Genomic DNA, 26,193 nt, shown 5'->3' with positions numbered 1-26,193 from the left:
ATGTCGAGCTGTGAATGCCAGGGGGCAGCTCGCCCATCCAAAGTTAACCCAAACTCGGCGATCTTCGAGTCATGGGCTTCCGCCTCCGGAAGTCGCTACGCCATATGGTTAGCGTTCCAAACATTGAGAAACGACCAAACATTGAGAGTCGGTATCACCATTGAAACGAGGGTATGAAAAACCATTCTAGTTGCTACAGTAGTGTTTAGGAGGTTATTGTTGCCGTGGTGTGGGATTTTGTGAGAAGCAGTGTCACTCTGCTGATCCGATGTATACATTGAAACTCCTGCCCAGTGCGGCTTTGTTCGGTGAGCGTGGATTCTACTGTATATTCCTGGGAAGATGTGACGTGATCATTAAGGTGTGGTTTCTGCATAGCGGGTTCTTCTGTCTTTCGAGTGAAGGACCTGGTCTATGGTTGAGTTGGTTCTCTATTTCGTCGGCGACTAAACATCTATTCCCTGTTGCTTGGCTGCGAAGATTGACAGACCACCAGGCGTGCCAAAAGTGTTACCGGTTAGGAACATGGCCTACCCTCAGTCCTTCGGGGTAGGCTCAAGGAGTTCGTGGTACAGAGAATGGCCATGCATATTCTGCGTAACTACAACGTAGTCTAACGACAAAGCGTAGGATCAAGGAGATCGTGGTACAGGGAATGACCACGCATACTCTACGTAACTATAGCTTAGTCTAACAACAGAGCGTACTGACTATTCGTGAGGTAAGATGTGAACTTGGAGATGGCTACAACTGATTTTTAATCGTGCGTAAATGCACAATGACGCTTACTCACCTTAAACAATGACTTTGGGTATTGACACAGAAATAACGACACGGGAAACTCTTAAAACCGAAATTAGAGAAGACAGAAATTGTATTAAACGACTATGCTCAAAACTACGCTAGCTTGTACAATGTTCCTATGCCCTTTATATACACAGGGGATAGTCAGTTACACTTCCTGCATGATCCATTACATGCGTTCTTTTAACGCTCCTGCTATAATAAAACTCTTCTTGTTCTTCTCTTTACTTTTTTCCCAGTAGTCTGCTTCCGGCGGACAACACATTCGAATGGTGGAGCGTGCAATTTCGTCCATTGATCTCCACTCATCAGCTGACATTGAAGCAGGCTTTTTGCAATGTTGAATGGCCTCGACCTGTCTTCGAATAATTAGTACGTCCTACATCATCTCCTTCCATAGAGCAAAGTTTCTGCCGTCGAATTTTCAGATCTCAACTCTTGTACTGGATGTTGATGCTATGATTCTTTTGAAAGTGAGATTTGCTAACCTGGTCTTTTTCCTTTCAGCTTTTTCTATTGTTTGTTGCCGCCGCCGCGGATCGCTCTGATACCAGTTGAAGGACAGATATGCGCGGAAACATATATGAGGATCTATCGGTTGTGCTCAACAAACAACACAGAAGGAGGGCAAAAAGATATAGACAGATGTTAGATACACATAAGAAGCTTTAATGGAAGCTCTCTTTATTTTTGTTCTCTCTCTCTCTCTCTCTCTCTCTCTCTCTCAGAGACTTTGTACAAGAATGATCAAGCAAAGCTCTCTTTACAACATTAGTTTATCGCTTATATACTAAGCCCTAACTATATGGACGAATTCACACTCGGATACAAAGTGGAATGAGTCGGTCTTTTATGCCAACAGTTCTTTGACCTTCAATCAATGTTATTGGTTGAAGAGAACCACGTCCGAACCAAGAGTAAGATGTCGGAAGGAAAAATGTTCTTCTCGAATTCGGATGGTGGCCAAGGACGAGGTCGCGGTGGTAGAAGAGGTTGATTCGGCCCATCTCACAAAGGGAACTCAAAACCTTCGGCAAGAAGATGAAAGCCATCGAGGAACCTTCGGAAGAAGGGTGAGCTTCCATGCCGAACAAGGTCGGCAAACCATGCCACTTACCTGCAACTATTGTGGGAAGATCGGCCACCACAAAGAGGAGTGCCAAAAGAAAAGAACAGAGTCGACTTCCACGAGCCGACAACTCACAAACTATACCACCAACTCCAACTTTGAAGACTATGGTGGATTGTTCGTCATGCGACATAAGGCTAACTCTATCACATCATATGACGTCACACCAAGAATGGTTTTGTGACTTAAGAATGTCAGATAAACCTGGCTACATAGAGATGGGAGACAACACCAAACATCCCATTCGGCACATCGGCAACATTCCGTTCCACAAAGATAGCCAAAACAATTGCATCGAGAATGTCTTGCACGTTCCGACAATAACAAAGAATTCAGTTTCGGTCGGCCAAATCGTGGAGCAAGGCATGCAAATCCATTTCAACAACGAATGATGCTTTATTGAAAAGAATGGATGACTCATAGCTCGAGGAAAAAAAGAAGGTCGAATGTTTATTCTCAATTTGGACGAGGTAAAATCGGCCATGTATGCTAAAGGTCTCAAAACCGAGACAAACATCGAGTTATGGCACAAGAGAATTGAGCACATCAACCTCCAACGGCTTCGAGCGATGAAATCAAAGGGAGTCGTCATTGGACTTCCGAACTTTGAGTCAAAACGAGTCGACTGAGTGTGTGAAGCATGTCAACTCGGCAAACAACATCGACTCCCATTCGCAAAGGAGAGCTACGTAAGCAAAGGCCTCATTGATGTAATCCACTCGGATGTATGGGGACCAGCTCAAACATCGACGATTGGCGGATGACAATACTACGTCACCTTGATCGACGATTACTCCCGTTACACATGGATATTCCCAATGAATAAGAAGAACGAAGTGCTCTCCCACTTCCAAAAGCTCAAGAGCCAACTGGAGAAAGGAACTGGTAGGCACATTCGATGCCTACGTCACCTTGATCGACAATTACTCCTATTACACATGGATATTCCCAATGAATAAGAAGAACGAAGTGCTCTCCCACTTCCAAAAGCTTAAGAGCCAAGTGGAGAAAGGAACTGGTAGGCACATTCGATGCCTACGTCACCTTGATCGACGATTACTCCCGTTACACATGGATATTCCCAATGAATAAGAAGAACGAAGTGCTCTCCCACTTCCAAAAGCTCAAGAGCCAAGTGGAGAAAGGAATTGGTAGGCACATTCGATGCCTACGATCGGATGGAGGCAAGGAGTACTTCTCCAACGAATTCATCTCCTACCTCTAAGGTGAAGGCATCCGGAGAGAATTCTCATGCCGACACACACCCCAACAAAATGTAGTAGCCGAAAGGTGTTAGCCAGCCGGCAAGGAGTGGAGGACAGTCCAGAATGTGAAAGGGCAGGAATAATCGGAAGTTGTTATTAGGATATTAAGTAATTAAGTATATTTTGACGGATGGACCGGAATCGGTATGCCGATCCGGATCCGGACCGGTTCATATTAGAGTGTCGGTTGGCACCGTTTTGTATGCAGAGCCGGTGATCTATAAAAAGGCTTGGTTACATTGTAAATGACGACAGATAATTAATAAAGCTCTAATTTCTAATCTCTGTGTATTGATTGCCGTTCTATGCTAATTACTTTCTATCTTACGCGTGTATTTAGATTCATGATATGTTCCTTAAGTACCGATATAGGTCTGATTAATCATCGGTCTAACTCTATATCACTGTAACACCCTTTGGTGAAGTGTCTTCCGTAGACACCCTGTGTTAGGCTATTGTCCGACCCTTAGGAGTAACAAAAGGAAGAATCGTCATATACTCGAGGTAGCACACGCCATGTTGCATGAGAAGCACATGCCAAATTTCTATTGGGCCGAAGCGACATCCACGGTTGTCTATCTCATGAATCAGTTCACCACTAATGGAGTATATGAGCTTAACTCCATATTGGAAGAAGCCAATATTGTCACACCTCAAAGCATTCAGAAGCATCGTGGATGTACGCATCCCGAATGACAAACGACAAAAGCTCAACACGAAGTTAGAGAAATGTATCCTCGTAGGATACTCGTCCGAGAAAAAGAGATACAAGTGCTTCAACCCTTCGACCTGACTGTTCGGGTAAGTCAGGATGTATTTGTTGACGAATCGGCATCATGGTATGAACCCGAATCGACCGAGCAACAATTGGTCGTCAACTCGGGTGACGATATTCACCCAAGTCCCTTACCAAAGGACAGTCCAAGCTCTACCGAGCTAAGTGGACCACACGTGCCTTCAAGCATTCCAAGCACGTCTCAACCATGGACCAAATTAGACAAAGGCAAAGGTAAGATGCCCCAATATGAAGTTGATCACCCCGACAAAAGTGATTTGGATGTGTTGGCTCGCTCGCTAGACAGTGAGTTTGGTGTACCCATTATGCAGGCACCCGGAGTAGAAAAAGCACTCACATCAGCAAATGAAAAACTCTGACGCTCATCTCAAGAGAAGAACTCGGTCACTAGGTTCGGCTACAACGAGTATATGGACCATCATTATGCCTTCGCGATGAAGTCCGCGGCCAAATAGGAGCCCGAAAGCTTTATGGAAGCGGCTCGTAACCCCCCATGGATGAAGAGATGCACTACAAGCCTTTGGCTTGAAACGGGGGAACCAAATCTACCTCGGAAATGTACCGAAATTGCCACAAAATTGTCGGCATCGAAAGCCGAACAGAAGCCGACACCGGAAGCCGGACAACGCCGAAAAGGGAAATGTCGGCGCCAAATGCCGAATAGAAGCTGACACCGAAAGTCGAACAACGTCAAAAGCAAAATCGGATGTCGAACGCCTCATACTTGAGCTTGAGGGGGCGTGTTGAGATATCAAGCTCAACTAGGTTTGGTTATTTAGTCAACCATGTAACTTAGTAGTTACATAACTAGAATCTAGTCAGAAGTGTTGACCTTAAAGCCTTAAATAGGACCTTGTACTTAAGTGGGATAAATTCTAGATCCTCCACTCCCAAGTACATTTAATATAGGACTTACATCCTTGTACCTATATTCTCCCCACACATGTGCACCCTTGCACATGAGATCTATATATACCTCATTGTAGGTATTTTTGTAACTTGATGCTTATTAATGTAGAGAAAGGTTATCTAGCTACACTCTTGTTAATCATCCCACATTTTATCTTATTGTTCACCTGTGTAACTTCCTCTCTCTCTTTCTCTCATACATACACACACATATCACATAATCTTCCGCGGCTTAATCACATACATGATTAACTACTCACATAATTAGATATTAATTCACCCATAGTTAATTACCTAATTATTAACAATTTACCATGCTTTATTTTTTAATGAAACAGGCTGAAGCTTTCCAAGGCTTTACTTATTATAAGTCCATGGCTGAAAACCAATGTCAAAGTAAAATTAACAACATTAGGTCATATAATGGTGGAGAATATGTCCCAAATGAATGTTAGAGTTTCCGCAATGTACATGACATCATACATGAGTTCAATGTACCACACAACCCACAATAGAACGGAGTTGCAGAAAGAAAGAATAGAACTTTATTAAATGCAAGTAGAAGCATGTTGCAAGTGGCAGGACTTGAACATCGGTTTTGGCAAGAAGTAGTATCTACATCATGCTATTTACAAAACAGATCACCACCCAAAGTGCTAGGTTTCAACACACCATACATGTTTTGGTTTGGACATTAACCAAATTTTACAAATTTAAGAGAGTTCAATTCAATTGCATATAGTCATGTACCACAAGAGAAAAGGAAGAAGTTGGATCCACATGTAAAGAAATGTATCATGGTATGATATGGTGAGGCTGTAGGTGTGAAATGATATAAACTATTTGATCCTAGCAATCAAAAGTTCATCTTTAGTAGGTCTATGACATTTGATGAAGATGTTTTATTCTACAACACTGAACTGTCACATAGGAAAATGGAAATGCAAGACATACAGAATCGATTGCAAGTTAACAATGGAAATGGCTGGACAAAAGAAAGAAGACATGATGAAGAACCTCTGAGAATTTAGGAGAACACAACGTTCCTTGAAATGACATTAATAGAGTGGCAACAACCAGCAGTTTCAACAGCGACAACGACAATCCGGCGGCAATAACAAAAGTTCCAACGATGACAACAATGGTTCCAATAACAACATCAACAATTCTGAAGGCGCTTCTGACAGGACAAACAACAACAACAACAACAATAGTTCCCGTATTAGCCACTACAATTCCAGCGATGGATTCTGCATCTGCATCAACATGCTTTTCAGTTGTAAACAATAAAGACCCAACAGTCAGACATGATGGTGAATCAATATCCCATTACTGAACTTATAAAACAATTGATTCTGCAACAAATTCTAAAAGCTCAAGAAAATCTTGGCATTCTCCCTCCAATTCAAAATTAGGGTTCCATTTTAATAAAGATCGTACATCTCCTAAGGAAGTTTTCTCCCATTTGGAGAAAAATCTTAACCTTGAATCACTTGATGATGAAGATGTTTACCCTCGTCTTCCCACAAGGAGATCTAAGTTCACAAGCTTGAAAGAAATTATGGAAATCACCAAACCATTAGAAGCACTAATGGTTGATCTTTCTCCCGAAGTGGATTTTGCATAAGATGATTTAGAAATCCTCGATGACAATGATTTTCCCCTTAGTGCTGAAGAAGCCATTCATGAACCGGATAGTGTTAAGTGGAAAGAAGCAATGCAAGTTGAGATTGATGCTTTACTAGAGAATGACACCTGGGAACTTGTTACACCTCTAGAAAACCGAAATGTCATCTCAAACAAATGGATTTTGACCAAGAATTTTGATTCACAAGGAGTTCTACTTCGACACAAGGCACGACTTGTTGCTCGAGGGTTTTCACAAGTTCCAGGCCTTGACTTCACAACCACTTTTGTCCCAACTCTCAAAGCAGTTCCGCTAAGGTTTATGTTTGCTATAAGTGTTGGCTTAAACCTAGAATTACACCATCTTGATATAGAAACAGCTTTTCTCCATGGCGACTTGGATGAGGAAATTTATATGGAACAACCCCCCTTCTTTGTAGATCCAAAGTATCCTCATTATGTGTGCAAACTTAAGATATCCTTATATGGCTTCAAACAATCACCTAGAAATGTGGCATTTGAAGCTACATATTTACCTTGAATCTATTGGATTCAAATGTCTTCAAGCAGAACCAAACTTGTACATCCAAAAGGAAGGTAAAACTTTTATACTTCGTGGTGTATATGTTTATGACCTCCTTTTGCTTCAAATTCAATTAGTGCTATGAGGAAGACCATCTCCCAACTAAAAATGAAGTTTCCAGTCAAAGACTTAGGACCAATGTAGTTTTTCCTTGGCATCAAAGTGACTCAAAATTGAATGGGAGATACTCTCACTCTTTCACAAAAGAAGTTGTTGGAAGACATATTAAAGAAATTCGACATGGCTTATTGCAAACCTATTCAAACACCGATGATAGTACCGTGCAGACTATAATGGACGAGAGAATCATGTCGTCACTTCCATATCGCCAAATTTTAGGAAGTGTAAGGTATTTGGTAAGTTGTAGACGACCAGATTTATCTTTTTGTGCTAGTTTTCTTTCTAGGTTTATGCAAAATTCTGGAATAGCACATTGGCAAGCCCTAAAGCGGGTTCTCTGCTACCTACAACATACCAAAGACATGGTACTTACCTACTGCTGCTTCCAATTCTAGAATTCATCCCAACTCAACGGATGGCTTCATGCTCCCCTACAAGGTTGGATTTTACCATGAATAAAGAACCATGAAGGTTCACTTGTAACAGTTTTCCAAGAACCGTGAAGGTTCATTCATATGTAACTATTTTCCCAAGATTGTACCTGTATATATACCATCAATAAGAATCATTATGTTAGGACATTTTTATACATAGAAGCTTTGTTATCTGAAATACTTACACCACCAACCAGTCACACCAAGAGTAAGTAAGTAACAAGTAATTTAGGAGGATGTGTGTCGTCCATATGCTATATGTTGTTTAAGATATTATGATGAGTTCATGTATGTATGTCGTCCAAAAGTATATGTCTGTATGTAAACATATACATACACACATGATATCCATCCCATAATAGATGAATATATAAAAAGCGTTTGTCGTGAATTAAATTATAATTAATGAAGCATTCAGATCACTAGGTAGCTAAGTTTGTAAGTCGTGATTGTCATCTCGTCTCGTTTGCAAAAGAATGAGCATGCATGCAATCACTCAGTGTCCTACCTTCCTTTAAGCGTCGTTCCGTCCCTCCATCTCATCTCTCTTCGTTGGCTCCTATTCCATCCATACGTTTTTCCATTTGACATTTCATTAACAACAAACTTAATTGACTGATGTGTGACAACATTTTTAACCCCATGAATGAAACCATTGGATGGATGGATGTAGAGTAAAAGAGCAACAAGTACGTACATATATATTTCGTTAAACTTGGCTAAATATTAGGGTGGTTCTATCCAATTGTTGTGATCACAAATAGTTGGTTAGTTATCTTGGAGGCAGACAAATCAAATAAATTAATGTACTACACAGTATATTAATATGGTGATCCAATTAGCCAGCTTTCCAAAGAATAAAACTTTCCTTTTCTTTAATGCAGGAAGGAGCTAATCGGCTTGTAGGATTTCAGAACTCTGGGGTCCTTGTTTGGAGATGGAGCCCAAGGTGAAGAAAAATAACAGAATATGTAACAAAACTGTTGTCTTTTTACTTATGAATGGCAAACTGTATAACCTGTGTGTGGCCTCCTCTCAAATATAAATTCTGGGGAGACATATACATAATACATATGAGATAGATACATACACTTATGTATGTATGTATGTATGTATGTATATAGACAGACAGACATATACATATTTACAAGATACATATATTATATACATAGATTGACATATTCGCATTCGTGGGGGTTACTATACGAATACATACGAATACGCATAAGAATACATGAAAAAAGATTCGTTAAAAAAAAGAAAAAAAAAGAGTTCCTATTTCTTAGTTTCTAATATATATATCATATAACAAAGAGACTTTCACATTATTAAATATGGGATATTTAACTTGACATTAAAAAGGAGACTTACACTAAATAATATTTTTACATAATAAATGGAAAACTTAAAAGTTAAAAGCATTTGTTTTATTTTTAATAAATAATAAATAAAAAGTTCATTAATTTCCCACTTTACTCTCCCACAAAAATTGATATTTTTATCTGTTATTAAAAGGGAACCTCATACTAATAATATATTTATAATATATATATAACTTAAATGTATTTGTTTTATTTTTTAATAAAACGAAAAATAAATAAATTAATGTAAATAAATTAACTAAATAAAAGGTTCCCATAAATTTCATATTTTTATTTCACATTAAAAAGGGAAACTCACACTAATAATATTTTTATAATATTGATCAAACTTAGATGTATATGTTTTAATTTTTAATAAAACAAAAAATAAATAAAATATATGTAAAATAAATAGAATAAATAAAAGGTTCTCACAAAATTTTATATTTTTATCTCACACTAATAATATTTTTATAATAGGTGAAAAACTTTAAAGTATTTGTTTTATTTTTAAAAAAACAATAAAAGCTTCATTAATTCTCCACTTTTTACTCTCTGGACATTAAAAAGGGGACCTTAGACTAATAATATTTTTATATATAATATATAAAATTATTTTTTTTAAGTAATAAATAAATAAACGAATGGTTCTGTAATATTCTTGGGGACATTTTGTATTCTCGAATGTTACGAATATTGAGGATGTCGAATGTTACGAATTTCACGCATGGATCAATCTATGATTATATATATATATATATATATTATAATATATATATGTACATTATCCAATTACGAATACATGTAACGTAGAGATAAGAAATGCATGTGCGTATCCATCCATATGCATGCGCAGTCTTATTCCATTATGTATGTATGTATGTATGTATGTATGTGTATGTATGATGATGATGAGGATGGGATGGTGAGATATGTACATAATGGAAATAAATGAGATAAGACCGTCTTTAACACTACTACTACTACACTGCTTTCGTTGTGTTGTTTGTTTTGTGGTCTCTCGGATCTCCTCTCCTCTCCTCTCCTCTCCTCTCCTCTCCTCTCCCATTTTGCTATGGCCATCACAACATTCTTTATTTCTCCTCCTCCTGCTCTTCTTCTCCTTTCTTCTTCTTCTTCTTCTTCTTCTTCTTCTTCTGTTGCTGCTGTGGTGGGGATATCAGGAAAGAACTCATCATCATCTTTCTCTTTCTACCATGATCGTCATCATCGTGAAAGAAGAAGAAATCCTCAGTATCTTGTGAAGTGCCATGCCGTTTTTGCCTCGCTCGTCCCCAACTCTTCAAATCCGCAGACCATTGAAGATGTCGTTGAGCAGGTACTATATTAGTTAGATTGCCTGCCAGTCGCGTTCACACTCTTTATTTCTATTTCTTTGTGCTCTTTTGTTTTGTACGTCTCTCTTCCGCTTGCCCCCATCCGTCTTCTTAAATCTTCCTGTGTGTGGTTTTGTAGGCTCAGCTTTCTATCAAGAAAGCTTTGGAAGCGGGAAAGAGTAGACAGTCTCTTCAGATCTTGCTCCCTGTTGATCAGCGGCAATTCAACTTCTTGGATACTGAACCAAGGTATTCTTTCTTTCTTTAGTCTTCTCTGTATTCTTATTTAAAGATCTCAATGACCTCCCGTATTCGGATTGTCGAGCTATTTTGATAATTAAATGTAGTAGAACTTTTGCATAATTGTATCAGATTCTGTCCTATTTACCTGGATGGATGGGGATTCAATGTTTGGGAAAATTCCGCTTGTTAATCAGTGACCAAATTTCCTTTTCCGTGCATAAAATAGTAGGACATTATGAGAAAGCGACACAATCCTATAGCAACCTAGTATACAATTTATATATCTCTATTGGATTTTGTTAGTCCACTGTACAAATACTTCCAATAGAAAATGATGACTATACTGTAATTGTATTGGAATTTAGTTGAAATTTTGTATGTGTCAATTGGATTTTGTTCCCTTTATAAATATTTCCTGCTGGCAAATTCAAATATCCGAACAGCGCTTTTAGTGAGTGGGGGTGAACAATGGCTGCATTAGTTGGAAACCCCAATTTCAAACCTATGCGAACACACACAATCACTGACTGACTTGGAAGAGGTATACAGTGGCATTGCTGCTAACATTTCAGTCGAGATGGATATTACACATGTATAACACAAGGGAAATATTTTCTCATACACTAAAATACTTAAACATGTGAGGCTGAGGTGATCTAGCAAGAAGTGATTAGAAGGTGTGCAATTACTTGCTCTTCAAAGTATTGTATGTTAGTCACAATCTCAATTATCAGATTTAGTGAGAAGAAAACTGCCGAGGAAATGGTACAAGATCAAATCTGACTTGGATTATGGACAAGTAGCCCACAAGCATCAAGGGATCCATGATCCATCTCCAGATCGGAAGTGAAGTTCGAAGAATTTGTCGCACTGCAAGTAGACATACTTAGAGAAATTTGGTTCCAAAGCTCATGAAAAGGTTGGATTTGCCATTCTTATTCAAAGCATGTCGAAGAATTTGAACACCAGTGTCATTACTTCATAAAATTTTCCAAATCCAACGTTTGAAGTTATTTGTAAATTCAAGGAAGTAATTGAGGTTGAAGTAGTGTTGGGATTTTGAATGCATTTAATGCAATCTTCATATAGCTCTTATTTCTCCAATTGTCCATTAGCCCCTGAAGGTTAATACTTGCTATAAACCAACTTAGGTACTTAACTTGATCACTTTCTCACTTCAAAACATGTATGTTCAACTGTTTTCATAGAAAACTTAGAGACTATTTGAATCATCATAATGGACCTCTAATGTCTTCCCACCTAAATCCTAAACCCTTTTCAACAGGGATTATCCATGTAGCATAAAAGATGAATTCATAGCTTGTTGTAAGGTGACTACATTGATTGTAAAGAAGCTGGCTAATGGCAATGGAAATGGTGAAGTATTGTTAAAACGCATAGGGGAAATTGAAAATGAGATGGATCCTGTTGCTGTTCTATATCCATCTGACAAATCAATTGCTGCTGTTGTTTTTCCAATTGCGGAGACATTAAACCAAGTAAGCCATTTGTTTTTAGGACAAAATCCTGAAATACTTTGTTTTTCATGATTTCCCCAAGTGGCCCTAAGATCCATTATTTCTCGAATGATATCCATTCTCAAGCAACGTTATGTGATGGTTGAGAATTTATATGATCAGTTCATCCCTGTTTCCTTGCTTTCTGATGTAAGCAGGAGTCTTTGGGAAAATAATGGAATCTTGGGGACAGGGAAATTTAAAAAACTCAAGCGTATTTGAGAGTTTTGTTTTCCCTTATTTTTATACCGTCACTACTGGGAATTGGGCATATACTGTGTGTCTATATAGAGAGGAAATTCTATCAAATGTAATATTTAATGAAACTCGGTAAAGCTCCTACTGAGTAGTATACTTATCACATCTTGGAGGGAATTGGATTATGGTTGCCCAATATTATTATCCCGAGTCAATCCATTGGGATGGGATAGATCCCAATTTCAAAAGCAATCCAGTATTCAGTTGCAATTTTGGTTATCTCAGAGAGTGTGACAGCATATATACTACTGTCTATCAGATAAACTCTATGTTACTTGATCACTGGTAGTATCAAATATTCGATTGGATATTAATCAAACTCATGTTGTTTATTGCAAGTAAATGATATTCATCATAAGTTGGTACACCTCATTTTTGTGCCATTTCATATTCAGTGCTAGACCTTAAATACTGACAGGAAGTGTATTTCCTTTTTCAACATGCGTGTTTGGTATACAAGCAAAATAATTTAAACTGGGGTGTGGCAGGTCAAATCTCTTCTGAAAACCGATCAAACAAGACCTACATTTCTGGTTAATCCGCAGTGGCGCTCATCAGGCCAAGTTGTATCAGACTTTGGCTTTGGTCCTTGGAAAAGGCAGGTATTTATTCAATCATTCCTTTTGTTGCATTTATTCAATCATTCCTCTTTAAGTATGTCATGCTATCATATTGTTGTTTCTGACGTACATACTTTGATAGGCAAGCAGAGGAGTTTTTGGCCACATTCGAACCAACATACTCACTCCTGGAGCTGCGCATTGGAGAAGCCTCTAATGTAGTTTCTGGGTCTGGTGGGGTTGTAAGACTCCTCAAATGCTTTTGCGAGGATTGGCATGTATGTAGCTATGATCTACTAGTGAAGTGTTTGCATTCACATATTGTCTATAAAAAAATGCTGCTCAAGGAACTTAATTGGGTCTCTAGTAAATTGATCAGTAAGTTAGCTTTCAGAGCATTAAGTGAAAGAACTTAAGAATTTATCTTGTATGGAAATGCAAGAATACTAAGAATTGTTATTTGATTGAAGTAAGTCATTTTCTGATTTTTTCAGCAGTTTATATGAGGGTCAGGACATCCATGATTTTGAAGTCAGTTAGAATATCTAGGGTGCAGGATCTGTCGAAGTATTAATATTTAAATCAATTTTAATATTTCAGCTTTTTAAGATTGTAATATTGGATAACTTACATGTAATCATTTTTGGTTTTTTGGTAATATGTACGTATATTATATATATATATATGGATGGAAGATATACTTGATGGCTTGGGATGGAAAAAGTGACTTAATTGGATTGCAACCCCAGCAGCCTACTTACAAGGAGCTCGAGAACCTTGTGACTGAGGTATAATCTCTTCGTCTTTTCACTGGTAAGTTGAGTGAATTTGAAGTGACCTTTCTCTGCAATGTGTGGTTATATTATAGAGCACATCAAAGCAAATCATGATCATCACGCAAGAAATTAATATCAATGCTTATTTATGGTTTCTACTGTTTGCAGGCTAGGAAGACTATTCCATGGAAAGCAGCTCCAAGAATGTTGGGGGGGTCGGAACCAGCCCCTCCTCCCCTCGCTCGATCCTTGTCAGAACCTCTTTCAGATGATGAGATTGATGTAATGGATAAAGCTGAATTGCGAAGGGCTCTGATGGCACTTGACCTTCCAAGTTCTGGTAAAGTAGAGTCCCTAAGAGAAAGGCTTAAGGATGCTCAAAAGCAAGAAAATAAGGTGTAATTTTTCAGACAAGTTGAAAAGAAAAGAATGGTGCCAATAAGGGTGTTTTAATTGCGCTAACACAATGTATGTGTAAATACTAAACAAAGAAGACCCAAGCGAGAATATTATATGGGCTTGCTATGCTAGCCTTGCTCAATTAGTTTCACAACTTATGCATCTTCAAGACCCAACCTGTGTAAGGGGACCTTTACTCATTGGAAGTATCTTGCTCATCTGATAATCAAGCTCCATTCAGTGTAGAGTGAGATCTAGCTACTGAGCAGCATCAAAATTGCAGGGACATTGAAAAGTAGTGACAAGTTTAGAAAATTTGGAAAATTTAATGCTAGCTTTAAAGAATTATTTAAAACTCCCATGAGTACCATCATTGGACAGTAAGCATTTGGGTATATAGCTGTACGTTATATGCATTCAATGGTTCCATCAATGGGAAGGTTGTTTGTTGCATGGGAAAACCATGACCATGAAGACGATGCCTACATAAAATAGAGTTTTTTAATCCAAATTATATCATATTAAAGAAGTATTGCACTATAGCATAAAGAAACCCCTCAAATGTAGCTTTTTAGCATAATCTCTTTAGGCACTTATGTCATCCAAAAGCCATAGCATAATCTATTTAGGCACTTATGTCATCCAGATGCCATTAGAACATGATAATCATAAGATAGAAATCATCTGTCAATTTTAAGGATCAAAATCATCTCTTTGTAAGCTAAGTTATGGAATAGGTTGACATCTGTGTGTAAGTCATCCAGCTTCTGACAATTACAACCTCTTGTGCTGCTAGAGGTTCTGCCAAACAGTTTCTAATATAAAAAACATTCACCCGACTTATGTACAACACAAGCACATAAAATTTTGTTGTTCATAAGGTAATTGTTTGCAAACAAGATGACTGACTCATAACAATTTGCTTACGAAGAGTTTATTACTCTTGTTTCATAATGCAAAAGCATATGACCCCACCAAGATAACAGCTTGATTGATAAAAAGTTTAATAAATAAAAAATATTTGGTTTCATGACCAGTGATTGGTCTTTTGGTACGAAAACCTTGAATCGTCTTACACAAATGAATGAAGATATTTCAAAGTTTTCACTGAATAATAAGTAAAAGATGCATTTATCATGATGGAACAAAACAAAAGCATTATAACTATGTTTTTGTAGGACCGCCCATAATGTGTCCTGACATTGCCAGAGAGACTTCTCTAAATATTCCCCATCCACACTTCGAGTGTATTTGGTACGACTTTACAAGTGACTCTGAATCAGAATTGATTTAAGAAATGGATGGTTTGGAGAAACAAAAACCCTCAACATAATGTTAAGGGAAAAGAACTGCCATAAACTCTATGGCCCCATCCATAGAGTTTATGCAGGAATCCTGTAGCTTGCTTGTCAGAGTGAATCTGAACCAGAAACAGTAAACTCTGATCTGAAAAAAAAATATAACCATAGCTTCTCAAATTGGATTATGCATCTTGCTTCAAGATTGTAATATGTTTGCTTAATCTTGCCACTTGCCTATTGCCTGTCCCATTCTTACTCTTTCTCCTTTGTTAACAGAAAACGAAAATCCTGATTTTCCATTTGGATCCATCCCCTGGAAAAGCGGTGCCTCAAATACGAGTATCACCGTAGATCCCAAGTTGAAACGTGCAACCTGCAAAAAGGTCTCTTTAATGCCCAAGGAAATAAACGTGTAGCAGTCAAAACTCATTGAAGCTAGAACGGTTTAAACATCCCTTAATATTGCCAGAATGCCTTTTTCATTAATAGAAAGCCTGCTTTACAAGTTTTCACTTTCTTGACTCTCTCAGGTTATCACACAAATCATATATAGGATCCCCTACCCTCTTCATGTGTAAATCATACGATAACCCAGAAACCATTGATGTGGTCTTGAAACCATTAGACAAATGCAACAAATTTATACAACGAATTAATGGTCTTATGGATTAAGAATACATAAAATGTTGTATTGTCAACCCCATACCTCATCTCCTTTACGAATTGAAATACCAAAGCCCCCATCCCCATACTTCTGAACACTTGAAAATCCTGGCTTACTTGAAATTGCCCTTGTAATGTTTGTTATGAAGTCAGGTTCAGTTTTGAGCTGCAGAACAATTTGCATGCATAAGGGGGAACTATAAATATACAACAAAAAGGTTCAAACAAAAACATGATTTATCTACTGGTCAAAGCCGTAACTTTTACCTCTATAGAACCAACATTTGTCGCACCAACAGCCACAAGTGCCATAAATCCTTTATTCCAAATGCCTTCAAGTACAACCTAGTAATAAGTTAAAATTGACAACTCATGAGCATGGACTCTATCAACCCTCTTTCCTTTGGTTAGAGGTCATAGGAAACAAAAGTTACTGCGAACCTATCATCAGAGGCTAAGAACAATCTTCATAATAAATCCCTTACTAATGGCAATGTATTGATTTTCTCAGGGTCAAATCTCAAGAAGCATTGCCAAAAATTCAGTGGTGGTATAGCCTATTACCAGATCCTCATTATAATGAGGATGTCCTCCCCACTCGCATCATATATGAAGAACTTCCACTGCTTATGATCAATGAGTAATTGCATGAGATCTGATCAGGAAATGCAAGATAATATGCGCAAGGAGTAGCAGAAACCGTTAATATATATGCCCTTTTAAAGAAAGAATCGTTGATGACCACCGTGATAAGAGTTGTGAGGTGCATAGGGATGTAGATACATGTTCTGTGTGAATACGAGTTCGCAAAAAGCATCTTACATAGTTACATGTTGCAATCTGCTACCTCCCACTTGGCCTACTCAAGGTTTGTACTTTTCAGGTAATCGCCATATTCTATCTGTCATCGTCAGATTCACTTGGCCATATTCTCAGGTAACACTAATAAACCACTTTGTTTGACATAAGGGAGGCCATGATATAGAAATTGCAGTTTAAAGATATAATTTAGCTATACCCTCTATTATGAAGTCAATGATTACAAACAAAAATGTCATCTGGAAAACATTGGAAATAACAAGAAGATTTATCTATCATCAAGCTTACTCTTTCATTTCCAGCATACAAATTACTTATTGTCCGGGCTGCACGTTCATTTACTGGATATAATCTCCCTTCAAGTAAACACGCCAAAAGCCTCAGAAACATGAACAAAGAATATTAGAAAAACTTTTTAATACGCCTCAAAGAGAATTAAAATTTGCTAGCTCAATAAATTTTATATTTACTGGTAATTAGAATAAGCTTAATTTCATCATCAATTATATCTTTGAAAAAAAAACAGTACCACAAAAATGGCGGCGATAAAAGACTTGCCAATCTGTTGGTGAATGCACCCTATGGTAGTCACCAGGCCCAAGGTATAGAACACAATAAAAAAGGCCACTGCCAGGACTACACAAGCATCAATATCGAGTTTGTAAGCAACTATCAAACTATACTTGGAAAAGAACATTATAAAAAACATATTCAAACATTGGCTCAAAAAAAATATACGGGGCTAAAATTCTGTAGAAAAAATATTTTACTTCGTATTTTAGTGTGACGAGGCTAATAAAGCAATAACCCAATCCAAATGTGACGACAGAGACAGATGAGAGCTACACAAGTAGATCCACTGCTTAACGGGACATTTGAGATGTATTAGCCCAGTTTCATGGAGGTCATGATAGCCCCAGACCATGAGGAATGCACCTTTCTTACATGAAAGAAAAGAAAGAAAGACTGTATTAACATCTCTATAGTGGGCACAATGACCTTTAGACCAAAACATATTACAGTTACAATATTATGTGGGAACTCATTCATACAAATAAAATTACTCATTGAGCTGATTATAACTGAAACTAAAATGTAATCTACTATATAAATGAAAGAGCTACCCTAGTTCTGAACAAGACATTCAAAGCATATTTGTGCTATAAGGAAATGTCATCTAAAGCATCCTAAACTAACTATCCATGTGTGCATCATTCCAAAATGTCTTGCACAGGCCTCTGTAGCCTGTTAAATATTTCTTCATCACCAAAAGATTGTGGTAGACAATCCCAAAAACACGTGGTGATGCTCTAGATCTTGTTCTAATATCTGTCTCGTAATCTCCTCTTAGAGCTTCAGAGATGTAAGAATAGCTACAGAAGCGTTCTGTCCCCCAGAATCTTTGAGTAAATGAATACATATTAGTATCACAAAATTCCAAAACAATACATCAGAACATAGAGAATTTCGGAAGTTACAATATATTTAAGTACTAACACAAAGATATTCCTTCAAAAACATAATTACAGTTGTGCAGGTCCCTTTTCAGCTGCTGTTTCCAAAATGGAAGGTAACCCCTGTGGTTCTGCTCCCAGCAATGAATTTACAGAGTAAGAATATCCCTTGACTTGTTGTATGGAAAGATCAGGTGCAGTGATCTGACCACATCTTAATACCACACCATCCACTGGACTAACCTACAATTTCACAATGAAAATCAGAAAAGAAGATCAATAAAAACCATCCCAAAAATTAAAACTTGAATTCTAAAAATACTCCTAATGTTGTATCTATTAGAATCTAGAATAAATGCATCTAGATTGCCTCTCCTGATTCCAGCAGAAAAGAAAGCCTCGTGCACATGTCCCTGTAAAAGCCATATCCCTGAAGTATCACCTGATGGTTATAGTTGGAAAATTATTGACAAAGAAAAGAATGCAAACCAATAGGAAGCCTGCCTTCAAAGGATCAGGATGCTCATTTCATGACCTTACGATCATATATAGACATATACTCATTGCATCTATGACCTTAAAATTTCTATACAAATGTGTTACAAAAGACATGGTCAAACGACATGGGCATCAAATTATTGATGATTTCTTCAGTGCAAACTACATATTAAGAGCGTCATTTGCTATCCAAAGGGTAGCAATATTTTCTATCGAAGAAAAGTGTGCAATATTTGCTTCAATATAGTGATTACAATTGAGCCTTAGCCAGATGACACAACAGAAAGAGCATGTTAGGTCTTGTTTCTTTTATCTAGTTTTATCTATCCGACATGATAACTTCGCGAGAAAGTATAAGTTATCATACCAAACAGCAAGCATCTGGGTCGAGTGGTCTGCAACCTTCTTTTAATGACCTCATAAAAAAGTTTCTAAGAGATGTATATTTCCCCAGATCTTCACCAGCCTCTTCTAAATCTGTAAGAGTACCATATATTTTATGCATACGAGAAGTAGTCATGAGAAATCAATATTAGAAAGGGGAGTATGCCCTATATTTATTGAAGTGTTTAAACATTTCAAGCTTATACAGATTTAAAACATGAATCATACTCTAGAAATCAGGAATATAATCAATCAGCTCAATTGCATGAACTATAAATATTTAATACATAATTCAACAACAGACTCAAGTCATTTGCATTAAACCCTATTGGGAATAAAAGTTTGCAATTTAAAATGTAAAAATATTGATACCAACAAGATTCACTGCTCTTAAATCCAGAAGACTGCTGCGGGGACTTACATTGTCTGCCAGTTACGTGACGTAAAAATATAATTGTACATCTCATGAGACAGGTTTTTCTTTCCAATTATGAATCCATAGATTGTGCATTTCATTGATAGCTCTTTACTTCAAAAAGTTATGTGAATATAATAGACATAAGTCTAATATAAGTGAGATTTGCAATTAAAGTAGCAGTAACCTGAGATACAATATTCCCCATGAAGTGATGGCATAGATCAAAATGGAGGTTGTCCTTGGCATGAACACCAGAAAATTTCCTGGTTTCTTCTATCATTTTTTAGCCTAACAAAATGAATTCGTGTATTACATCTCAACTTAACATTCTTCTATATGAGATTAGACAGTCTATGTTATTAGAAGATGTACTAGCTTAAGAAATACATCATGTTTAGGGCTGAAGTTTTAATTGATTTAAGTGTTCCTAGTCTTTTCAGAATCTATAGTGCATAAGAGAGGGAAATATATCCCAACAATTTAAAAGCTATTAAGTTAAGAAACCGACATTATTCACTGATAAGCATATAATCCTCCTTGTTTTTCAGTTAAGAAGTGATGGTTTGTCCATGGCAGGTGAAAAATAAATCATATTGATGTAAACTAGCATGAACAAAATACTAACAAAATTAGAAAACAAAATGGATGTCCACTTTAATTCATGTAAAGATATCCATGGACAAGAGTATACATACTTGCATGGAAAGCTCTTGCATATCCCTTGTAAACATATGGGCGAACCCAAATTGGAAGTTCCTATAATACCCAATCCCGGAATCAAAAACTAATTCTTTCAATAATTTCAATAGTCAGGGGAAGAAACAACATACTAACCAGTGATGCCAACATGCCACATGTTCGTGAAATTAGCCGTAAAGGAAGGATTTGAAGAAAAGCTGCCTGAAGGAAAAGCATCAGACCAAAGGGTCCTTTGTGAAAATACAATATTCATACAACTTGTAAATTTATAGATGATAGTTCAGTTGTCTAAAGAGGCTTATTAGAGAAAAAAGCATATTGCATCAACAAAATATCAGAGACCATAGTTTACTTCCTAGTTAGCACTAATATGGTAGCTTATATTATTGCCTAATAAGCAGTGATATGGAAACAATAATACTGAACAGTGAACAGAATCGGAGTCACCTTTGCGTCGGGCTCAAATTCTAGTTCGACACTTTGTTTCCTGGCTTGTTCTGCCTGACAGCATTAATCCAGGAAGAAGAGGATTATAATCATCTTATGTATGGAGGAAAACCATGAGAAAATAAATGCTTTCGGGACTCACTTTGTGGTCATCATATAGACGTCTTGCATGCAATCCTCCCAGCATAAATAGTGTTGCAATTGTTGCTCCAGGAAGCAGGAATCTGTTCCCTAAACAGTATCATAAAATAAATTGATCCTTTGGTAATTTTTAAAAACCTGAATTACCAGAGGTCAGATTAATCTTATAGAAATGGATTTATACCTAGATACATATTCATAAACAAACTTATTGTGCCATTAAGGCTATAACCTTTTTTGACACAGCACTCTTTAATATCTCATCCTGAGCACTCTGTTGCACACAAATAAGAGTAATACTATGTTTTTCTGTAATTTCCGTGCTACTGTTCATGGCAATGGCTTCCAGCGTTCAACAAAATTCTGGCAAAATACCATGGAACTTGTAAGGAATTTACTAGAAAAGGTGCATATGTCTGTTAAAATTTTCGTTCCTATTAATGAATAGCCCAATCAGAAACAACTACGTTTGCCTGATTTTCCCTGTTCAAGGTCTCACAAAATGCCAGAAATTTAAAGCGCTTAGCAGAGAAGTTACAGGTTTCTATCGGATTTTTGTTCAGATTCATGAATATGTCCAACCAGAAAGTTGAAAATTCAATGAATCAGTATTGAGTAACTTGATATGCTGTAAATCATTTTTTGAAGGCATACCCTTTGATCATGGTCTTCATTATCCAGGTTTCCTTTTTCTGATAAGCAATTCTGAAATTTTGGAATAGAAATATTCTGACAGAATACCACAAATATTTAGGGATTGAGTTGAAGTTTGACATATTTTTGTTTCATTCATATATATTTCCAGCCAAAGTCAACCAGCATTTTAGCGTGCTGGAGATCAGTCTTATGTGTTCATTTTCCTAAGGCATACTTCTATTTAAATCGAACTGACCTTAAACGAAACAGAAGAAAAAAAAAGACATACAATATACATTACGGAGATGGAAGAGAGGAAACAAAAAGTGGTAACCTTGACTTCCCATAATATATTCAATGGCCATAAACATGTTACATTCATTTTTTTGCCAGAGGCATGAGTGTTAGCCCAAATCCGAGAATTAAAATCTCTTGAAACAAAGAAAGAACGCAGACGTCAGAGAGAGAGAGAGAGAGAGAGAGAGAGAGAAAGAAAAGGTGGTAACCTTGGTTTTGCTGAGACTTTCCATGGCCATGGTCATTGTCATCCGAAGCAGAAGACGTTGAAGAGGCTCCTTTCCTCAAGCTAAAGCTCAGAGGTTGGCTCTCAGTCTGAGTCGGAGTCTGAGTCGGAGTCGGAGAGAGAGGCCATCGTTGGGGTCGCCATATGTTCCTCGTCGTCGTCTTCTTCATTAGGAACGCCATCATCATCATTTTCTTCCTCCCCAAAGCAGCAAGCAGCAGCAGCAGCAGCAGCAGCGCTAATAGTTTTATTATTGGGGGGGGGGGGGTGGGGGGGGCCTACATTATATGTATACATACATATGTATGTATAACAGTATATGTACATATATCCAAGTGTGTGTGTGTGTGTGTGTGTGTGTGTGTGTGTGTTTCCAAGGACGTGTGATGATGGGATGCAACGTCTCTATTTTTGCACCCACCCAAATCATATAAAGAGGAGGTGAGGAGAGGTCTCTTCTTGGCCTCGCGAGGGAATCACGGCCGCGGAGGCCATTGTTGCGGAAATCCGCGCTTACGGGTCAGTCGAACGGGACCACCGGGGTCTTTGACCAAGGAGGATGAATCGGGTGACTTATGCTTGTAAGGAATCGACCGTCGTTTAGGTTTATAATCGGGTCGTTCTTGTTGTCGAAGATGCTTGTGTGGGTTGACTGAGAGAAAGAGAGAGAGAGAGAGAGAGAGAGAGAGAGAGAGTGATATTGAGAAAATATTTACCACGCCACAAGGATGTCGTGAAGCACGTGACACATGTGCCAAACGTCACGATGTGCGTGTTGCACGTGTGCAGACAAGCACTGACCTCTATCCGCAAGTGGTGATGGAGGATCGAAAGGATCGTTCAAGATAATGAAGTGGAACCGTTAGTGTTCTGGACCAGAAGGACTAATGCAAGCGAGAAAGTATTAAAGATAGATAGATACGGACGAGATGTCATGGATGAAGAATTGGAAGAAAAAGAGATGGGTAAGTTGATGAGATAGAGAGATGGATAAGTTGATGACAATGAGTACGAATATCTATTCCATGACTGGTGTTGATCTCCTTGATGTTAACAAGGGAGATCAACCCTTTTTATACATATAGTGATGCATGATAAGCATGTTCATGCCAAGTCATACATACTATAATATTAAGCATACGTATTCTTGCATGCCAAGTCTTACATACCACTCTTTATACAAAGGTTTAAAGTCTAAAGTCTTTCTAGGAGAAATATATATATACAAGGACCTAAGGCTTGAATTTGACTCGATGTTCATGACATTATCCTCCCCTTAAGCGCCGACTTCAAGAAGGTGCAGGTTTGTGAGGATATCGGTGATGAAAATCATGAACCACATCTGGGGCATTGAGTAAATTTTTTGCAAGCTCCCATGTGGCCTCAGAAATGGGATATCCTTTCCACAAGACTAGATACTAGAGATTTCGTCGGCTCTTGCGCGAGTCTAGAATGGTCCCCCCTGACTTCATACTCATCCCCGGTTGCCAATGCCATAGGGGGTGGTGGTTCAATGCTTCTTCCTGGAATTGAGGATGGATGGTAGAGCTCAAGAAGAGATGCATGGAAGACATTGTGAATTCGGTAGTGTGATGGAAGAGCAAGACGGAAAGCTACGAGGTTGACTTTGTCAACAATTTGGAATGGACCCAATTTTTTGTAATCAAGTTTGTTGCATGGACGAGTAGTCGGAATATGCCATCATAATAGTCGGACCGTGTCGCCGAATTAAAAACTAGGTGCATCCCGCCGATGTCGATCAACCTTCTCTTTGTGTCGTTCCTGAGCAATGGAGAGTTCGAGGGATAGGTCATGGTGCACTTCTTTCATCAAACGAGCTCGTTCTTCAGTAGATGGATTCATAGAACCAACAGGGATAACTATGTTAAAGCGTGGATGGAACCCATAGTTTGCGAAGAAGGGTGTTACGCTAGTTGATGTGTGGAGAGTATTGTTGTAGGCGAACTTGGCCATTGGAAGAAATTTGATCCAATCATCTTGTTGATGATAACTTATCATACATCAGAGATATTGCTCTAGAATCTGATTCACTCGTTCTGTTTGTCCATCTGTCTCGGGATGGAAGGCTGTCAAAATTTTTGTAGAAGTTCCAAGTGTCTGGAAGTGGCGTTGTCGTGCCTTTCGGCTCTGGATCGTTGCGTGAGTCGGGTGGGAACCGCTGAGGTTTTGGACTAGGAGGAAGAAAAATACAAATAAGGCTAGTAAAGAATAGGTATAAAGAGTTATAAGATAAGAATCTTGTGAATCCCACGAGTTTAGTATATTTAGTCAATATTTAGGTAGTACGAGAGAATTATTTTAGCAAATTCGTGAATCCCACGAATATTTTAGATTGATTGATCATTATAGAAAAAAAAATCAACAATAACTACAATGTGCTCCCCATCCTTATATAGTGATGGGAGAGACTAAGCATAGCTACATGCTTTTTTCTAATATGTTCATGCACACTAAATGTGCATGTGATGCTTTTCTAATCCTTGCTTTTATTTGCTAAACATAGTGCTCATGCACGCTAGATGTGCATGAGTCACTTTTTAGTTGCTTGCGTTTTTTTATAAAATATTCACGCACTCTAAAAATGCATGATTTACCTTTTAATAAAGGTAGGCGCAAATAAAGCAGTTATAGTTTATTAAATCTATTTATAGAATAGTAAAGATAAGGTAGCATAATGGTAAAGTTGAGGTTTGGCTACGTGGAGGTGTAGGGTTTGAATCTTGCCTTATGCACGTGATAAATATTTTGATATATTATTTATTTATTTATTTATATGTATCTAAAATCGGATATATTATTTTATGGTTTTCACGTAGTGTGTGGAATACACTACGACACTCGCCCCCTCTGAACCCGCACATCCTCCGGTATGTGCCGAAGTTCTCGATTCCTCATATCCGTCTTCATCCAAAGCTTCCCCCGATTCTCCCCTAATGTCGACTATGAGTTGTAATTCACTTTCTTCGCTTCCCGCATCACCGTGGTCTTCGTCCGATTGCTCCTCGTTGTCGGCCTTGGCTTGTGTTGTATGTATGGCTGGACTAGCCGCAACACAGGTGTCTATCCGACACTTCTCCAAAGGGGTGGTAGGGATAGGATGTTAATACACGCGTATGATAATTACACTTAAGCACAGACGAAGATAAGATCAATAAGCATAAACAAGACTATATTAATTCTTCGTAACTTCATTACAAAACATCGGATCCTTTTATAGGCATCCGGCCAGATTACAATCGGTGCTCTTAGGCAACCGTTAACCGAAACCGAATCGGTTCGGATCCGGATCGGTTACAACTACCGGATCCGTCCCTCCTAATAATTCTATTTATCTATTTATCCGCTTCGACTCCGATTCATCTTTGCTTTCCCATTTGCCTTCTTCTGACCGGCCAACACATGGCACGCCCGTGGGAAAGTGCGTTGCACTTCGAACCCACAACCGGCTTCAGTCTTCCTCCAAAATATCCAGCAAACACCGCTCAGAGGTTTCAAGTGTTGTCTTGCCTGTGCCGTCTCCGACTTCCGATTGGATTGGCTGCCTTTTCGCATCTTGCTGCTCCGACTCTGCTTGTACCGGTGGTACCGGTGTTTCTTCTGTATCCTGTCCGGGTCTGTCCTGCTCTACCTCCGTTCCGTTCCCGGTATCGCTCTCTCCGGTTTCCAGTGGTTGTGTCCTTTCCTCCCCGGATTCGGTACTTCCCTATCTCCACTCTGCATCATCCCCGGCATCAACCTGTTCTTGCTCCGGAAGTTCTTCCTCGGGTAATTCTTGTCGGGGTGCGTTGTCGGTTGGGTCCTCTTCAGCCGGTCGCTCGCCCTCACTGATGGAGATCGGCGTTGTGTGTCCCTCGGCTTCCTGTCGCAGTCGGTCCTTCTCGTACCCTTCCAATTCTAGTTGGGTTTCGAGCTGCCCGTCATCCAACCTCTCTACTAACCCTCGGATTTCCTTGAGATGCTCTTCTGCTAGAGCATAGAAATCCTCCGACAGTTCTTCCCGGATGTTGACGATACTTTCTTCGTCCATTTTATAGAACCCATCTCCGGTTTTCTTCCGATTTTCTGCATCTGC

At 38.4% G+C, this 26,193-nt stretch overlaps 2 protein-coding genes across 6 annotated transcripts; one reads left to right on the top strand and one right to left on the bottom strand.

The window, feature by feature from the left end:
- The first annotated feature begins 10,079 nt into the window (after positions 1–10,079).
- LOC147864189 (uncharacterized) lies at positions 10,080–14,368 on the top strand. Its single transcript, XM_087319900.1, has 7 exons — positions 10,080–10,366; positions 10,504–10,613; positions 11,893–12,106; positions 12,871–12,980; positions 13,085–13,220; positions 13,638–13,730; positions 13,887–14,368. The coding sequence occupies exons 1-7, from the start codon at positions 10,103–10,105 to the stop codon at positions 14,118–14,120; spliced, it is 1,161 nt and encodes a 386-aa protein (XP_087176026.1). The 5' UTR covers positions 10,080–10,102; the 3' UTR covers positions 14,121–14,368.
- Positions 14,369–15,229: 861 nt separating this feature from the next.
- Positions 15,230–22,297, bottom strand: PSD1 (phosphatidylserine decarboxylase 1). Of its 5 annotated transcripts, none has more exons than XM_087319895.1 (13): positions 22,084–22,297; positions 20,943–21,031; positions 20,801–20,854; positions 20,489–20,554; positions 20,350–20,410; positions 19,220–19,329; positions 18,428–18,597; positions 17,430–17,536; positions 17,189–17,256; positions 16,349–16,426; positions 16,125–16,247; positions 15,982–16,029; positions 15,230–15,791 (listed from the first exon to the last, which is right to left on the bottom strand). In XM_087319895.1, the coding sequence occupies exons 1-13, from the start codon at positions 22,289–22,291 to the stop codon at positions 15,636–15,638; spliced, it is 1,338 nt and encodes a 445-aa protein (XP_087176021.1). In that variant the 5' UTR covers positions 22,292–22,297; the 3' UTR covers positions 15,230–15,635. The 5 variants fall into 5 exon arrangements, with proteins under 5 accessions (XP_087176021.1, XP_087176022.1, XP_087176025.1 ...); XM_087319896.1 differs by having other exon boundaries at positions 17,430–17,527; XM_087319899.1 differs by having other exon boundaries at positions 20,943–21,024; positions 22,084–22,272.
- Between the last annotated feature and the right edge of the window lie 3,896 nt (positions 22,298–26,193).

The sequence above is a fragment of the Azolla caroliniana genome, unplaced genomic scaffold, assembly GCF_043228905.1.
Source record: "Azolla caroliniana isolate FFs.n. ecotype wild unplaced genomic scaffold, voAzoCaro1.0.p SCAF_5, whole genome shotgun sequence".
Classification (NCBI taxonomy): Eukaryota; Viridiplantae; Streptophyta; class Polypodiopsida; order Salviniales; family Salviniaceae; genus Azolla; species Azolla caroliniana.
This window is presented reverse-complemented; position numbering and strand designations above follow the sequence as displayed.

Bases quoted from the DNA above. Each gene is read 5' to 3' on its own strand.
- LOC147864189 (XM_087319900.1), top strand. From the start codon at position 10,103: ATGGCCATCACAACATTCTTTATTTCTCCTCCTCCTGCTCTTCTTCTC. The intron at 10,614-11,892 runs GTATTCTTTCTT...CCTTTTCAACAG, and splicing joins TTCTTGGATACTGAACCAAG to GGATTATCCATGTAGCATAA. The intron at 13,731-13,886 runs GTATAATCTCTT...TACTGTTTGCAG, and splicing joins TCGAGAACCTTGTGACTGAG to GCTAGGAAGACTATTCCATG.
- PSD1 (XM_087319895.1), bottom strand. From the start codon at position 22,291: ATGATGATGATGGCGTTCCTAATGAAGAAGACGACGACGAGGAACATA. The intron at 21,032-22,083 runs GTTACCACCTTT...GATACTGTTTAG, and splicing joins AAAGTCTCAGCAAAACCAAG to GGAACAGATTCCTGCTTCCT. The intron at 18,598-19,219 runs GTATGATAACTT...GTGAAATTGTAG, and splicing joins ACCCAGATGCTTGCTGTTTG to GTTAGTCCAGTGGATGGTGT.